The sequence below is a fragment of the Malus domestica genome, chromosome 01 (assembly GCF_042453785.1).
Source record: "Malus domestica chromosome 01, GDT2T_hap1".
NCBI classification, from domain to species: domain Eukaryota; kingdom Viridiplantae; phylum Streptophyta; class Magnoliopsida; order Rosales; family Rosaceae; genus Malus; species Malus domestica.
This window is the reverse complement of record NC_091661.1, coordinates 8212929-8232018: the sequence shown is the minus strand read 5'-3', so window position 1 is coordinate 8232018 and position 19090 is coordinate 8212929. Positions and strand designations below refer to the sequence as shown.

At 35.3% G+C, this 19090-nt stretch overlaps 1 protein-coding gene across 1 annotated transcript; it reads right to left on the bottom strand.

The window, feature by feature from the left end:
• Nucleotides 1-17615: 17615 nt before the first annotated feature.
• Nucleotides 17616-18821, bottom strand: LOC103455306 (uncharacterized). Its single transcript, XM_029107547.1, has 4 exons — nt 18740-18821; nt 18024-18418; nt 17879-17930; nt 17616-17782 (listed from the first exon to the last, which is right to left on the bottom strand). Exons 1-4 carry the CDS (start codon nt 18819-18821, stop codon nt 17616-17618), a joined length of 696 nt encoding a protein of 231 aa, XP_028963380.1.
• Between the last annotated feature and the right edge of the window lie 269 nt (nt 18822-19090).

The following is a 19090-nucleotide window of genomic DNA, read 5'->3' as shown; positions in this document are numbered from 1 at the left end:
TATACGTAATGAAAGTATAAATAATCTCTAAGTGTTAGTGAATCTATCATTTTGATGGGATAGGAATTCTATGAAACTAATTATGACGATCCTACCGTCAAACCTGTTTGTATATTCTTCGAGATCGCATATGCCAAAAATCACAAAAAACAAACATTCAGAAATTAAGAAATGAGACAAAACGTTTTGACGGTTATAAAACAAAAAATCACGATTTAACGGTTGTTTTAACTCCGATGTTGATGATTTTTTACAACTACACTCCTTGACCCTATACGAATACAATGAATGAATTTGATCGTCAATTTAAAATATTTACACGAGTGGATACCACAAAATCTTATGTTATACTTAATGAAAGTATAAATAAACTGTAAGTGTTGGTGAATCTATTGTTTTTATGGGATATGAATTCTATGAAACTAATTATAACGATCCAACCGTCAAACTTGTTTGTATATTCTTCGTGAACACATACGCCAAAAATCACAACAAACAAACATTCAGAGATCAAAAAATGAGACAAAACGTTTCGACGATTATAAAAAAAAAAATCACGATTTAATGGTTGTTTTAACTCCGATTTTGATGATTTTTTATAACTGTACTCCTTGACCCTATACAAATACAATGGACGAATTTGATCGTCAATTTAAAATATTTACACAAGTGGATACCAAAAAATCGTATTTTATACTTAATGAAAGTATAAATAAACTGTAAGTGTTAGTGAATCTATCGTTTTGATGGGATACGAATTCTATGAAAGTAATTATAACGATCCAACCGTCAAACTTGTTTGTATATGCTTCGAGGACGTATACGCCAAAAATCACAACAAACAAACATTCAGAGATCAAGAAATGATATAAAACTTTTCGACGGTTATAAAACAAAAAATCCCGATTTAGTGGTTGTTTTAACTCCGATTTTGATGATTTTTTACAACTAAACTCCTTGACCCTATACGAATACATTGAATGAATTTGATCGTCAATTTAAAATATTTGCAAAAGTGGATACCACAAAATCTTATGTTATACTTAATGAAAGTATAAATAAACTCTTAGTGTTAATGAATCTATCGTTTTGATGGGATACGAATTCTATGAAACTAATTGTAACGATCCAACCGTTAAACTTGTTTGTATATGCTTCGAGATCGCATACGCCAAAAATCACAAAATACAAACATTCAAAGAGGAAGTAATGAGACCAATCTTTTCGACGGTTATAAAACAAAAAATCACGATTTAACGGTTGTTTTAACTCCGATGTTGATGATTTTTAACAGCTACACTCCTTGACCCTATACGAATACAATGAATGAATTTGATCGTCAATTTAAAATATTTACACAAGTGGATATCACAAAATCTTATGTTATACTTAATGAAAGTATAAATAAACTGTAAGTGTTGGTGAATCTATTGTTTTTATGGGATATGAATTCTATGAAACTAATTATAACGATCCAACCGTCAAACTTGTTTGCATATTCTTCGTGAACACATACGCCAAAAATCACAACAAACAAACATTCAGAGATCAAAAAATGAGACAAAACGTTTCGACGATTATAAAAAAAAAAAATCACGATTTAATGGTTGTTTTAACTCCGATTTTGATGATTTTTTATAACTGTACTCCTTGACCCTATACAAATACAATGGATGAATTTGATCGTCAATTTAAAATATTTACGCAAGTGGATACCAAAAAATCGTATTTTATACTTAATGAAAGCATAAATAAATTGTAAGTATTAGTGAATCTATCGTTTTGATGGGATACGAATTCTATGAAACTAATTATAACGATCCAACCGTCAAACTTTTTTGTATATGCTTCGAGGACGTATACGCCAAAAATCACAACAAACAAACATTCAGAGATCAAGAAATGATATAAAACTTTTCGACGGTTATAAAACAAAAAATCCCGATTTAGTGGTTGTTTTAACTCCGATTTTGGTGATTTTTTACAACTAAACTCCTTGACCCTATACGAATACATTGAATGAATTTGATCGTCAATTTAAAATATTTGCAAAAGTGGATACCACAAAATCTTATGTTATACTTAATGAAAGTATAAATAAACTCTAATTGTTAATGAATCTATCGTTTTGATGGGATACGAATTCTATGAAACTAATTGTAACGATCCAACCGTTAAACTTGTTTGTATATGCTTCGAGATCGCATACGCCAAAAATCACAAAATACAAACATTCAAAGAGGAAGTAATGAGACCAATCTTTTCGACGGTTATAAAACAAAAAATCACGATTTAACGGTTGTTTTAACTCCGATGTTGATGATTTTTAACAGCTACACTCCTTGACCCTATACGAATACAATGAATGAATTTGATCGTCAATTTAAAATATTTACACAAGTGGATATCACAAAATCTTATGTTATACTTAATGAAAGTATAAATAAACTCTAAGTGTTAGTGAATCTATCGTTTTGATGGGATACGAATTCTATGAAACTAATTTTAACGATCAAACCGTCAAACTTGTTTGTATATGCTTCGAGATCGCATACAACAAAAATCACAAAAAAAAAACGTTTATAGATCAAGAAATGAGACAAAACGTTTCGACGGTTATAAAAAAAAAAATCACGATTTAACGGTTCTTTTAACTTCGATTTTGATGATTTTTTACAACTACACTCCTTCATCCTATACCACTATAATGAATGAATTTGATCGTCAATTTAAAATATTTACACAAGTGGATACCACAAAATCTTATGTTATACTTAATGAAAGTATAAATAAACTCTAAGTGTTAGTGAATCTATCGTTTTGATGGGATACGAATTCTATGAAACTAATTTTAACGATCCAACCGTCAAACTTGTTTGTATATGCTTCGAGATCGCATATGCCAAAAATCACAAAAAAAAAAACATTCATAGATCAAGAATTGAGACAAAACGTGTCGACGGTTATAAAACAAAAAATCACGATTTAACGGTTGTTTTAACTCCGATTTTGATGATTTTTAACAACTACATTCCTTCATCCTATACGAATACAATGAATGAATTTGATCGTCAATTTAAAATATTTACACAAGTGGATACCACAAAATCTTATGTTATACTTAATGAAATTATAAATAAACTCTAAGTGTTAGTGAATCTATCGTTTTGATGGGATACGAATTCTATGAAACTAATTATAACGATCGAACCGTTAAACTTGTTTGTATATGCTTCGAGATCACATAAGCTAAAAATCACAAAAAACAAACATTCAAAGATCAAGTAATGAGACAAAACTTTTCGACGGTTATAAAAAAATAAATCACGATTTAAAGGTTGTTTTAACTCTGATTTTGATGACTTTTTACAACTACACTCCTTGACCCTATACGAATACAATGAATGAATTTGATCGTCAATTTAAAATATTTACACAAGTCGATATCACAAAATCTTATGTTATACTTAATGAAAGGATAAATAAATTGTAAGTGTTAGTGAATCTATCGTTTGGATGGGATACGAATTCTATGAAACTAATTTTAACGATCCAACTGTCAAACTTGTTTGTATATGCTTCCAGATCGCATACGCCAAATATCACAAAAAAAAACATTCATAGATCAAGAAATGAGACAAAACGTTTCGACGGTTATAAAACAAAAAATCACGATTTAGTGGTTGTTTTAACTCCGATTTTGATGATTTTGTACAACTACACTCCTTGACCCTTTATGAATACAATGAATGAATTTGATCGTCAATTTAAAATATTTACACAAGTGGATACCACAAAATCTTATGTTATACTTAATGAAAGTATAAATAAACTCTAAGTGATAGTGAATCTATCGTTTTGATGGGATAGGAATTCTATGAAACTAATTATAACGATCCAACCGTCAAACCTGTTTGTATTTTCTTCGTGATCGCAGATGCCAAAAATCACAAAAAAAAACATTCATAGATCAAGAAATGATACAAAACGTTTTGAGGGTTATAAAACAAAAAATCACGATTTAGTGGCTGTTTTAACTTCGATTTTGATGATTTTTTACAACTACACTCCTTGACCCTATACGAATACATTGACTGAATTTGATCGTCAATTTAAAGTATTTGCACAAGTGGATACCACAAAATCTTATGTTATACTTAATGAAAGTATAAATAAACTCTAAGTGTTAGTGAATCTATCGTTTTGATGGGATACGAATTCTATTAAACTAATTGTAACGATCCAACCGTCAAACTAGTTTGTATATGCTTCGAGATCCAACCGTCAAATTTGTTTGGATTTTGAGGATTTTTTACAACTACACTCCTTAACCCTATACGAATACAATGAATGAATTTGATCGTCAATTTAAAATATTTACACAAGTGGATATCACAAAATCTTGAGTTATACTGAAGGAAAGGATAAATAAACTGTAAGTGTTAGTGAATCTATCGTTTTAATGGGATACGAATTCTATGAAACTAATTTTAACGATCCAACAGTCAAACTTGTTTGTATATGCTTTGAGATCGCATACGCCAAAAATCACAAATAAAAACATTCATTGATCAAGAAATGAGACAAAACGTTTCGATGGTTATAAAACAAAAAATCACGATTTAGTGGTTGTTTTAACTCCGATTTTGATGATTTTTTACTACTACACTCCTTGACCCTATACGAATACAATGAATGAATTTGATCGTCAATTTAAAATATTTACACAAGTGGATACCACAAAATCTTTTGTTATACTTAATGAAAGTATAAATAAACTCTACGTGTTAGTGAATCTATCGTTTTGATGGAATACGAATTCTATGAAACTTATTATAACGATCCAACCGTCAAACTTGTTTGTATATGCTTCGAGATTGCATATGCCAAAAATCACAAAAAACAAACATCCAGAGATCAAGAAATGATACAAAACGTTTCGATAGTTATAAAAGAAAAAATCACGATTTAATGGTTGTTTTAACTCCGATTTTGATGATTTTTTACAACTACACTCCTTGACCCTATACGAATACAATGATGGAATTTGATCGTTAATTTAAAATATTTACACAAGTGGATACCACAAAATCTTATGTTATACTTAATGAAAGTATAAATAAACTCTAAGTGTTAGTGAATCTATCATTTTGATGGGATAGGAATTCGATGAAACTAATTATGACGATCCTACCGTCAACCATGTTTGTATATTCTTCGAGATCGCATACGCCAAAAATCACAAAAAACAAACATTTAGAAATTAAGAAATGAGACAAAACGTTTCGACGGTTATAAAACAAAAAAATCACGATTTAACGGTTGTTTTAACTCCTATTTTGATGATTTTTTACAACTACACTCCTTGACCCTATACGAATACAATGAATGAATTTGATCGTCAATTTAAAATATTTACACGAATGGATACCACAAAATCTTATGTTATACTTAATGAAAGTATAAATAAACTGTAAGTGTTGGTGAATCTATTGTTTTGATGGGATATGAATTCTATGAAACTAATTTTAACGATCCAACCGTCAAACTTGTTTGTATATGCTTCGAGAACGCATACGCCAAAAATCACAACAAACAAATATTCAGAGATCAAGAATTGAGACAAAAAGTTTCGATGGTTATAAAACAAAAAATCACGATTTAATGGTTGTTTTAACTCCGATTTTGATGATTTTTTATAACTGCACTCCTTGACCCTATACAAATACAATGGATGAATTTGATCGTCAATTTAAATTATTTACACAAGTGGATACCACAAAATCGTATTTTATACTTAATGAAAGTATAAATAAAATGTAAGTGTTAGTGAATCTATCGTTTTGATGGGATACGAATTCTATGAAACAAATTATAACGATCCAACCGTCAAACCTGTTTGTATATTCTTCGAGATCGGAATCCCCAAAAATCACAAAAAAACAAACATTCAGAGATCAAGAAATGAGACAAAACGTTTCGACGGTTATAAAACAAAAAATGACAATTTAACGGTTGTTTTAACTCCGATTTTGATGATTTTTTACAACTACTCTCCTTCACCCTATACGAATACAATGAATGAATTTGATCATCCATTTAAAATATTTACACAAGTGGATATCACAAAATCTTATGTTATACTTAATGAAAGGATAAATAAACTGTAAGTGTTAGTGAATCTATCGTTTTGATGGGATACGAATTCTATGAAACTAATTTAACGATCCAATCGTCAAACTTGTTTTTATATGCTTCGAGAACGCATACGCCAAAAATCAGAACAAACAAACATTCAGAGATCAAGAAATGAGACAAAACGTTTCGACGGTTATAAAAAAAAAAATCACGATTTAATGGTTGTTTTAACTCCGATTTTGATGATTTTTATAACTGTACTCCTTGAACCTATACAAATACAATGGATGAATTTGATCGTCAATTTAAAATATTTACACAAGTGGATACCACAAAATCTTATGTTATACTTAATGAAAGTATAAATAAACTCTAAGTGTTAGTGAATCTTTCGTTTTGATGGGATACGAATTCTATGAAACTAATTTTAACGATCCAACCGTCAAACTTGTTTGTATATGCTTCGAGATCGCATACGCCAAAAATCACAAAAAAAAATATTCATAGATCAAGAAATGATACAAAACGTTTTGAGGGTTATAAAACAAAAAATCACGATTTAGTTGTTGTTTTAACTTCGATTTTGATGATTTTTTACAACTACACTCCTTGACCCTATACGAATACAATGAATGAATTTGATCGTCAATTTAAAATATTTACACAAGTGGATACCACAAAATCTTATGTTATACTTAATGAAAGTATAAATAAACTGTAAGTGTTAGTGAATCTATCGTTTTGATGGGATATAAATTCTATGAAACTAATTATAACGATCCAACCGTCAAACCCGTTTTTATATGCTTCGAGAACACTTACGCCAAAAATCAGAACAAACAAACATTCAGAGATCAAGAAATGAGACAAAACGTTTCGACGGTTATAAATCAAAAAATCCTGATTTAATGGTTGTTTTAACTCCGATTTTGATGATTTTTTATAACTACACTCCTTGACCCTATACAAATATAATGAATGAATTTGATCGTCAATTCAAAATATTTACACAAGTGGATACCACAAAATTGTACGTTATACTTAATGAAAGTATAAATAAACTCTAAGTGTTAGTGAATCTATCGTTTTGATGGGATACGAATTCTATGAAACTAATTATAACGATCCAACTGTCAAACCTGTTTGTATATTCTTCAAGATCGCATACCCCAAAAATCACAAAAAAACAAACCTTCAGAAATTAAGAAATGAGACAAAACGTTTCGACGGTTATAAAACAAAAAATGACGATTTAACGGTTGTTTTAACTCCGATTTTGATGATTTTTTACAACTACACTCCTTGACCCTATACGAATATAATGAATGAATTTGATCGTCCATTTAAAATATTTACACAAGTGGATATCACAAAATCTTATGTTATACTTAATGAAAGGATAAATAAACTCTAAGTGTTAGTGAATCTATCGTTTTGATGGGATACGAATTCTATGACAGTAATTTAACGATCCAACCGTCAAACTTGTTTTTATATGCTTCGAGATCACATACGCCAAAAATCACAAAAAAAAACATTCATAGATCAAGAAATGATACAAAACGTTTCGACGGTTATAAAACAAAAAATCACGATTTGGTGGTTGTTTTAACTTCGATTTTGATGATTTTTTACAACTACTGACACACTCCGTCCCGAAGGAGGGCATGCTGGCCGTCACGTGAGAGTGACGTAACCATTTACCCAGTTCGGAAGCTTTAAAGAATACAATTACTAAGATATAACACCTGTGGATGAATCCTACTTTTGTGAATTCTGTCAGAACACTGTTGGATTCCTCGTGGCCACCAAAGCTCTGCTAACTTGAACCTGGAGGGGCCGGTCAGCAAAACAAAGCTTTTCGAAAACCTTTGATTTAAAACATTTCTAACCCCTCGTCGTAAAACCTGTATACTTTCCCAGAAAAAAAATATATATAAACATATATATATCATCAAAAGCTCAAATCACAATCCTTCAACGCTTTTCAGAAAGAATATACCATGCCATGCCATATGCCATAATATAATATGAAAGCATCAATATAAATCAGGCGAACTAATAAATCAACCGGAGACCTTACAGTGGTCCTGTACGGCTGATTCTATAGCTCAATATCCCATCCAGCCGGAGTCACCAACTGTGACCTGTACGGCCCTGCCAGAGTCACCAACTGTGACCTGTACGGCACTACACTGCACATAAGTCAGAACTACCTATAGTAGTCTGTACGACTAAGATGGTGAAATAATACGCTCTAGTACTTTTCTCATCAATCATCTGTGCACATAATCTAAGGTCACCTACCAGTCGGAACCCCTCTAATGGTCTGTACGACTGGCATGTCGTAACCACTTCAAGTGGTCTGTACGACATCCACCTACTTGGATCCAAGGCGAGCGTACGGTGTGGTGAATAATATAGGCACTAACACCTAGGGTGCAGGTTATGAGCTTCCAATGCAATTCACATAAAATAAATCGTATGAATAATGTAAAAACTCACCTATGCGTCAACAACGTCAATTCACATATATATGCATCAATTATCAATTCAAATATCTCATTGATTGCATGCATGGCATTTTAAAACATATTTTCATATAGTTGCATTTTTTGGGAAAAACAGTAGTATATAGGTAATACGAAAAAAAACTACCCACTCACTGATAAGTCGATGGGTCGTAACCCCCGTGACGTCCCTGGATGCGCTCGTCCTCGGGATACGTGTCACCTATATGCGAAACAACTATAAAAACGTTAATTTAAACACATAACCAACAATTCGAAATAACTTCTCATACGATGCTCAATTTGGGTATATGAATATACCACATCGACCTACTCGACGTCACGGACGTCAAGGAATTTTTAGAAAATTTTTTAGGCTTGTCACGCGCCGTCACGCGCCGTGGGTGGCACGGACCTATGCACCCCCACGTGTGTCTTCTTCCTCAGCCAGTCGCCGGACTGGTTTTTCCGGTGGCCGGATTTCGGTGAATTTTGTAATTGCTTGTTCTCCTTCGTTTCTTAACCGTTTTCTTCGAATTTTATATCAATTTGAAGCCCTCAACATGTAGAATCACGATGGACTAGTTTCAAGGTCTAAAATTCACTAGATTTTACCTGGGGAAGCACGATAATTCGGCAAAAAGTGAAACTTCGTTCTATGGCTCCCTGACGTCCAAAATACCTCAACGTTGCACTCCGAGCATCATGAGGACATTCTAAAGCTCATTATAGCCCTGAAATTCAAAGAAAACCCTCCGTTTAAAAGTTGATGAATAGTGACTAACTCGGGGATTCGATTTTCCGGGGTTTTCTCACGTTAAACTTTAACCAAAATCATGCCAAATGACTAAGGAAAGAGACTTGTTACCTTTCTGAACCTCAAAATGGCGTGAAACCTCGACGATCAAATCGGTGCTACAGTGCTTCGACGGAACCCTCGTGGTTTCTGGGTTTATCAAAGATAATTCAACCAACCAAGGGTATGGTTTAATTCGTATTCTTGCAAGAAATATGATGGGGGGTCTTAGGAGCTTGATCCGTGAAGGAATGGGGGTCAACGGACTACGTCCATACGATTTGCAGAGAAAGGGAGAGTTCGAAGGGAGGAGAGAGAGAGACATGGGGAAGGGAAAAGGAAGGAGGGCTTGTATGTGTGGTCCAATATCAATCCTCACCATCCATTCTCATCTTAGTTCCCTAACCACACAAACAATCCAACATAAGATAATTCCAAAATTTATAAAGTTTAAGTCTAAATAATGTCACATACACACATACCTTAATACCCGTCAAGGGTAATCCCGTCATTTCACGGTTCCCGATATAAAAATCTCGGGACGGGCTGTGACAATCTCCCTTCCTTATAGAATTTCGTCCCCGAAATTCATACAACCAACAATTCACTTAATATCCATAAAATAACCTTGGGTACATCTCTCTCATTCGATCCTCTGTCTCCCAGGTAGCTTCTTCTGCCGAATGGTTCCTCCACAACACCTTCACCAAGCTCACCGTCTTATTCCTTAGAACCTTATCTTTCCAATCCAAGATAGTCACTGGTTCCTCATCATACATCAAATCTGGATTAATCTCTAGCGGTTGAGGAGGGATCACATGTGAAGGATCAGAAATATAATGTCGAAGCATAGAGACATGAAACACATTATGAACTTTAGATAACTCCGGAGGCAACTCCAACCTGTAGGCAACTTCACCAATCCTCTCGGTGATCTCATAGGGTCCTATGTACCTAGGACTTAACTTTCCTCTTTTTCCAAATCGTACCACACCTCTCCAAGGTGACAATTTCAAAAATACCAAATCACCCACATCATACACTCGATCAGTAGCATGTCGATCCGCTAAACTCTTTTGTCGATCCTGGGCTGCTTTCAGGTTGGACTTAATCACCTGAATATTTTGAGTAGTCTCATCCACAGTCTCTGGGCCTCTAACACTCTTTCACCAACCTCAGACCAACACAATGGCGTACGACACGCCCTACCATAAAGTGCCTCAAATGGTGACATACCGATGCTCGAATGAAAACTATTGTTGTAGGAAAATTCCATCAATCTATGCGATCATGCCAAGAATCACCAAACCGCAACACTGAAGATCTCAACATATCCTCCAACGTCTGAATAGTCCTCTCTGATTGTCCATCTGTCTGAGGATGATAAGCAGTACTGTAAAGCAATTTCGTACCAAGAGCTTCCTGGAAAGCTATCCAAAACTTAGAAGTAAATCTTGGATCTCGATCAGAAATAATATTCACTGGAACTCCATGATACTTCACAATCTTCGTGATGAACAACTTAGCTAATTTATTCAAAGGGTACTTCTCTCTCACTGGAATGAAGTGTGCTGACTTGGTAAGTCAATCTACAATCACCCAAACGCCATCGAATCCATTCTGAGTACGGGGAAGCTTATACACAAAATCCATAGACATATCTTCTCATTTCCACTGAGGGACGGGAAGTGGCTGCATCCGACCAAAAGGCTTCTTCCTTTCTGCTTTGACTTGTTGGCAAACAATACACCTACTTACGTACTCAGCAATCTCCCTCTTCATACCCGGCTAATAATAAAATGGACGAATGGTATGATACATCTTGGTTCCTCCTGGGTGTATCGCATAAGCCGAACAATGTGCTTCATACAAAATTTCTTTCTTTAGTTCCTCGTTATTCGGCACATACATCATGTTCTCTTGCATAAGCGTGCCATCTGATTCCCGAATCCTGAGGTCTTTCTTTTTCCCTTCACATCTCAATTGAATCAATTCTTGAATCTCCTCATCAACCAACTGAGCTTTGAGTACACGATCAACCAAAACTGGCCTGACTTGAAAACTAGCAAGAAAAGCTTCGCTTCGATCTTCCAACTCCAACTTTACTCCAGTTGCCCTCAGTTCTGCAAGAAGGGGAACACGACAAGCATATAAAGCATTGAGTCGACCTTGAGGTTTCTTACTCAGAGCATAAGCTACTACATTAGCACGACCCGGATGATACTCAATAGTGCAGTCATAATCACTTAATAATTCCATCCACCTTCACTGACGAAGATTAAAATCATGCTGAGTAAATAGATACTGAAGACTCTTGTGATCAGTGAAGATCTTACACTTCTCACCATATAGATAATGCCTCCAAATCTTCAAAGCAAAGACAATGGCTGCCAATTCAAGATCGTGAGTAGGATAATTCCTTTCATGATTCTTCAACTGTCGAGAAGCATAGGCAATCACTTTATTATGCTGCATCAAAACACATCCCAAACCATTCAAGGAAGCATCACTGTAAATCTCAAAATTACCGCTATCATCAGGAAGTACCAATACTGGAGCATGAGTGAGGCAATATTTCAATTGCTGGAAACTCCGCTCACAATTCTCATCCCACTCGAATTTAACATCCTTCCTGGTCAACTTCGTTAACGGCAAAGCAATCATAGAAAAATCCTGAACAAACCGTCGATAATAACCTGCCAAACCAAGAAAACTTCGTACCTCAGTGACGGTTCGAGGTTGTTCCCAATTCTCCATTGCTGCTATCTTTTGAGGATCTACTTGAATTCCTTGTGTTGATACAACATGCCCCAAAAATGCCATTTCAGTCAACCAAAACTGACATTTACTGAACTTGGCATACAACTGATGTTCCCTCAATTTCTTTAATACCAAGTTAAGATGTCGGATGTGATCTGCTTTAGATTTAGAGTATACCAGAATATCATCAATAAAAACAATAACAAATTTATCAAGATATTGCTGGAATACTTCGTTCATTAGCCTCATGAAAGCTGCAGGCGCATTAGTCAACCCAAATGGCATCACCAGAAATTCATAATGTCCATAACGGGTTTTGAAAGCCGTCTTAGGTACATCTTCATCTTTAATCTTCAACTGATAATAACCAGATCTCAAATCAATCTTAGAGAATACACACGCACTTTTCAGCTGATCAAACAAATCATCGATGCGAGGCAATGGATAACGGTTTTTAATCGTTACCCAGTTCAATTGCCTATAAGCAATGCATAATCTCAGAGTTCCATCTTTCTTTCTCACAAATAATACTGGAGCTCCCCAAGGTGACGAACTAGGTTGAATGAAACATTTATCAAGTAATTCTTGTAACTGAATTTTCAATTCTCTCAACTCAGCTGGAGCCATTCTATATGGAAATAAAGATATAAGATCTTACCTGGAAGCAAATCAATAGTAAACTTCACATCTCTGTCTGGCGGCAATCCAGGTAAATCATCTGGAACACATTTGGAAAATGTCTACCACTCGTACGTCATCCACAATACTAGGAGTACGATCCCACAACACCACATGAGCTAGGTATCCTTGGCAACCTTTTGATAACAATTTCTTTACTCTCACCACAGAAATAACAGCATGCCTCACTACACTTTGCTCACTCACAAAAGTGCCTCCGATATTCCAAGACAATGGAAAGTAACTGATTTCCCGTAGTAATCCATATTGGCACGATTATAATGCAACCAATCTGTGCCTAAAATCACATCAAAATCCACAATGTCTAACGGGATAAGACTCGCTGGCATAACTACTTCTTCCACCATCACTGGACACCCTGAATAATCATAACCGACATAGAATGACCTACATGTTTACCTGCCTAACGAATCCAACAAATAAGTTATGGATATTACGGTCTGCAGCCTGCAATAACGATAACTCATTGTCGTCTCGATAAGTAAGCAACAATTCTTAAGGGTGCAATATTATCATTTTACTCGTCACAGGGAAAATACATATATACGCCTCGATCGGATTAGCAACAACATACGAACTACGTGGCTCGCTACGAGGCGGTATAGTTCTGACAGAAGACACTACGAAATTCTAAAGATGTCCAAAATTGTAACCTAGGCTCTGATACCAACTGACACACCCCGTCCCGAAGGAGGGCATGCTGGCCGTCACGTGAGAGTGACGTAACCATTTACACAGTTCGGAAGCTTTAAAGAATACAATTACTAAGATATAACACCCGAGGGTGAATCCAACTTTTGTGAATTCTGTCAGAACACCGTTGGATTCCTCGTGGCCACCAAAGCTCTGCTAACTTGAACCTGGAGGGGCGCAAAACAAAATTGAGTGGGTCAGCAAAACAAAGCTTTTCGAAAATCTTTCATTTAAAACATTTCTAACCCCTCGCCGTAAAACCTGTATACTTTCCCAGAAAAAAAATATATATATATATAAACATATATATATCATCAAAAGCTCAAATCACAATCCTTCAACGCTTTTCAGAAAGAATATACCATGCCATGCCATATGCCAAAATATAATATGAAAGCATCAATATAAATCAGGCGAATTAATAAATCAACCGGAGACCCTACAGTGGTCCTGTACGGCTGATTCTATAGCTCAATATCCCATCCAGCCGGAGTCACCAACTGTGACCTGTACAGCACTACACTGCACATAAGTCGGAACTACCTATAGTAGTCTGTACGACTAAGATGGTGAAATAATATGCTCTAGTGCTTTTCTCATCAATCATCTATGCACATAATCTAAGGTCACCTACCAGTCGGAACCCCTCTAATGGTCTGTACAACTGGCATGTCGGAACCACCTCTAGTGGTCTGTACGACATCCACCTACTTGGATCCAAGGCGAGCGTGCGGTGTGGTGAATAATATATGCACTAACAACTAGGGTGTAGGTTATGAGCTTCCAATGCAATTCACATAAAATAAATCGTATGAATAATGTAAAAACTCACATGTGCGTCAACAACGTCAATTCACATATATATGCATCAATTATCAATTCAAATATCTCATTGATTGCATGCATGGCATTTTAAAACATATTTTCATATAGTTGCATTTTCTGGGAAAAACAGTAGTATATAGGTAATACGAAAACAAAACTGCCCACTCACTGATAAGTCGATGGGTCGTAACCCCCGTGACGTCCCTGGATGAGCTCGTTCTAGGGATAGGTGTCACCTATATGCGAAACAACTATAAAAACGTTAATTTAAACACATAACCAACAATTCGAAATAACTTCTCATACGATGCTCAATTTGGGTATATGAATATACCACATCGACCTACTCGACGTCACGGATGTTAAGAATTTTTAGAAAAATTTTTAGGCTTGCCACGTGCCCTCACGCGCCGTGGGTGGCACGGACCTACACGCCCCCACGTGCGTCTTCTTCCTCAGCCAGTCACCGGACTGGTTTTTCCGGTGGCCGGATTCCGGCGAATTTTGTAATTGCTTGTTCTCCTTCGTTTCTCAACCGTTTTCTTCGAATTTTATATCAATTTGAAGCCCTCAACATGTAGAATCACGATGGACTAGTTTCAAGGTCTAAAATTCACTAGATTTTACCTGGGGAAGCACGATAATTCGGCAAAAAGTGAAACTTCGTTCTATGGCTCCCCGACGTCCAAAATACCTCAACGTTGCACTCCGAGCATCATGCGGACGTTCTAAAGCTCACTATAGCCCTGAAATTCAAAGAAAACCCTCCATTTAAAAGTTGATGAATAGTGACCAACTTGGGGATTCGATTTTCTGGGGTTTTCTCACGTTAAACTTCAACCAAAATCATGCCAAATGACTAAGGAAAAAGACTTGTTACCTTTCTGAACCTCAAAATGGCGTGAAACCTCGACGATCAAATCGGTGCTACAGTGTTTCGACGGAACCCTCGTGGTTTCTGGGTTTATCGAAGATAATTCAACCAACCAAGGGTATGGTTGAATTCGTATTCTTGCAAGATATATGATGGGGGGTCTTGGGAAGTTGATCTGTGAAGTAATGGGGGTCAACGGACTACGTCCGTACGATTTGCAGAGAAAGGGAGAGTTCGAAGGGAGGAGAGAGAGAGACATGGGGAAGGGAAAAGGAAGGAGGGCTTGTATGTGTGGTCCAACATCAATCCTCACCATCCATTCTCATCTTAGTTCCCTAACCACACAAACAATCCAACATAAGATAATTCCAAAATTTATAAAATTTAAGTCTAAATAATGTCACATACACACATACCTTAATACCCGTCAAGGGTAATCCCGTCATTTCACGTTCCCGATATAAAAATCTCGGGACGGGCTGTGACAACTACACTCCTTGACCCTATACGAATACAATGAAGGAATTTGATCGTCAATTTAAAATATTTGCACTAGTGGATACCACAAAATCTTATGTTATACTTAATGAAAGTATAAATAAAGTTTAAGTGTTAGTGAATCTATCGTTTTGATGGGATACGAATTCTATGAAACTAAATGTAACGATCCAACCGTTAAACTTGTTTGTATATGCTTTGAAATCGCATACGCTAAAAATCACAGAAAACAAACATTCAGAGATGAAGTAATGAGACAAAACTTTTCGACGGTTATAAAACAAAAAATCACGATTTAATGGTTGTTTTAACTCCGATGTTGATGATTTTTTACAACTACACTCCTTGACCCTATATGAATACAATGAAGGAATTTGATTGTCAATTTAAAATATTTACACAAGTGGATATCACAAAATCTTATGTTATACTTAATGAAAGGATAAATAAACTGTAAGTGTTAGTGAATCTATCGTTTTGATGGGATACGAATTCTATGAAACTAATTTTAACGATCCAACCGTCAAACTTGTTTGTATATGCTTCGAGATCGCATACGCCAAAAATCACAAAAAAAAACATTCATAGATCAAGAAATGAGACAAAACGTTTCGACGGTTATAAAACAAAAAATCCCGATTTAGTAGTTGTTTTAACTCCGATTTTGATGATTTTTTACAACTACCCTCATTGACCCTATGGGAATACAATGAATGAATTTGATCGTCAATTTAAAATATTTACAAGAGTGGATATCACAAAATCTTATGTTATACTTAATGAAAGGATAAATAAACTGTAAGTGTTAGTGAATCTATCGTTTTAATGGGATACGAATTCTATGAAACCAATTTAACGATCCAACCATCAAACTTGTTTGGATATTCTTCGAGATCGCATACGCCAAAAATCACAAAAAAAAAACATTCATAGATCAAGAAATGATACAAAACGTTTTGACGGTTATAAAACAAGAAATCACGATTTAACGGTTGTTTTAACTCCGATGTTGATGATTTTCTACAATTACACTCCTTGACCCTATACAAATACAATGAATGAATTTGATTTTCAATTTAAAATATTTACACAAGTGGATATCACAAAATCTTATGTTATACTTAATGAAAGGATAAATAAACTGTAAGTGTTAGTGAATCTATCGTTTTGATGGGATAGGAATTCTATGAAACTAATTATAACGATCCAACCGTCAAACCTGTTTGTATATTCTTCGAGATCGCATACGCCAAAAATCACAAAAAAACAAACATTAAGAGATCAAGAAATGAGACAAAACGTTTCGACGGTTATAAAACAAAAAATCACGATTTAACGGTTGTTTTAACTCCGATTTGGAGGATTTTTTACAACTACACTCCTTGACCCTATACAAATACAATGAATGAATTTGATCGTCAATTTAAAATATTTACACAAGTGGATACCACAAAATCTTATGTTATACTTAATGAAAGTATAAATAAACTGTAAGTGTTAGTGAATCTATCGTTTTCATGGGATACGAATTCTATGAAACTAATTGTAACGATCCAACCGTCAAACTTGTTTGTATATGCTTCGAGATCACTTACGCTAAAAATCACAAAAAACAAACATTCAGAGATCAAGTAATGAGACAAAACTTTTCGACGGTTATAAAACAAAAAATCACGATTTAACGGTTGTTTTAACTCCGATGTTGATGATTTTTTACAACTACACTCATTGACCCTATACGAATACAATGAATGAATTTGATCGTCAATTTAAAATATTTACACAAGTGGATATCACAAAACTTTCACCATTTGATCGTCTCCTAAGTAGCCTCCTCCACTAAGTGGTTCCTCCACAAAACTTTCACCATGCACACAGTTTTGTTCCTCAGAACCTTATCCTTCCAGTCTAAGATCGTCATTGGTTCCTCATCATATGTCAAGTCTGGATTAATTTCTAGTGGTTGATGAGGTATCACATGTGATGGATCTGAGACATAATGACGAAGCATAGAAACATGAAAAACATCATGCACCCGTGATAATTTTGGAGGTAACTCAAGTCTGTAGCGAGGACTTAACTTACCTTTCTTACCAAACCGCACATCGCCTTTCCACAGAGATAGCTTCAAAAATACCTAATCTCCAACTTTACAGACTCTATCAGTGGCATGTTTATCGACAAGGCTCTTTTGTCGATCTTGGGCTGCTTTTAGGTTAGATTTAATTACCTGAATATTCTGAGTAGTCTCATCAATAATCTCTGGGCCCACTAACACCCTCTCACAAACTTTTGACCAACAAAAAGGTGCACGACAGGATTTACCATATAGTGCCTTGAAATGTGACATCCTGATGCTAGAATGGTAGGTGTTATTATAGGCAAACTCCATCCAATCCAAACGCTTATGGCAAGCGTCGCCAAACTGCAGTACCGAAGATCTCAGTATATCTTCTAGTGTCTGGATAGTTCTCTCAAATTGCCCGTCAGTCTGTGGATGATATGTTGTACTATAAAGCAATCTCGAACTAAGAGCTTCCTGAAATGCCACCCAAAACTTAGAAGTGAACCTAGGATCCCGATCAGAAATAATACTAACTGGAACCCCGTGGTATTTAACAATCCCTGATATAAATAAATCAGCTAATCAGCTTAAAGAATAGTTATTTTGAACTGGTATAAAGTGTGCTGATTTAGTAAGCCGATTCACTATAACCCAGATGTCTTCGTAACCATTTCGAGTATGAGGAAGCTTGTACACGAAATCCATAGTAATATTTTCCCATTTCCACTAGGGAACGAGAAGTGGCTGCATCAATCCAAAAGGCTTTTTTTTCTTAGCTTCGACTTGCTGGCAAATTGCACATCGACTCACATATTCAGCAATCTCTCTTTTCATGCCAGGCCAATAGTAGAAAGGTCGAATAGTGTGATACATCTTAGTACCTTCAGGATGCATCGCATAGGCTGATATATGCGCTTCATCAAGAATATCTTTCTTTAACTCTTCAATATTCAGCACATACATCTAATTTCCCTGCATAAGCATGCCATTAGATTCTCGAATTCAAAGATCTTTCTTCTTCCCTCGTGCAACTGCCTTGGCTAATTCCTGGGATTTCTCATCCTTCGCTTAAGCTTCTAGAACACGATCAATTAAAATCGGTCTAACCTAGAAACTAGCAAGTAAAGCTTCTTCTTAATCTATCACTCCCAAATCAACTCCAGTAGATGTCAATTCTGTGAAAAAAGGGATATGGCAAGCATATAAAGCATTAATAAGGCCTCGAGATTTCC

What these genes read in the sequence shown, in the direction of transcription:
- LOC103455306 (XM_029107547.1), bottom strand. Translation starts at nt 18,821, where the DNA reads ATGTATGTGCTGAATATTGAAGAGTTAAAGAAAGATATTCTTGATGAA. An exon ending in AGACTACTCAGAATATTCAG is followed by an intron (nt 17,931 to 18,023) that starts GTAATTAAATCT and finishes GTTGGAGATTAG; the next exon opens with GTATTTTTGAAGCTATCTCT. An exon ending in TGTGCGGTTTGGTAAGAAAG is followed by an intron (nt 17,783 to 17,878) that starts GTAAGTTAAGTC and finishes ATTATGTCTCAG; the next exon opens with ATCCATCACATGTGATACCT.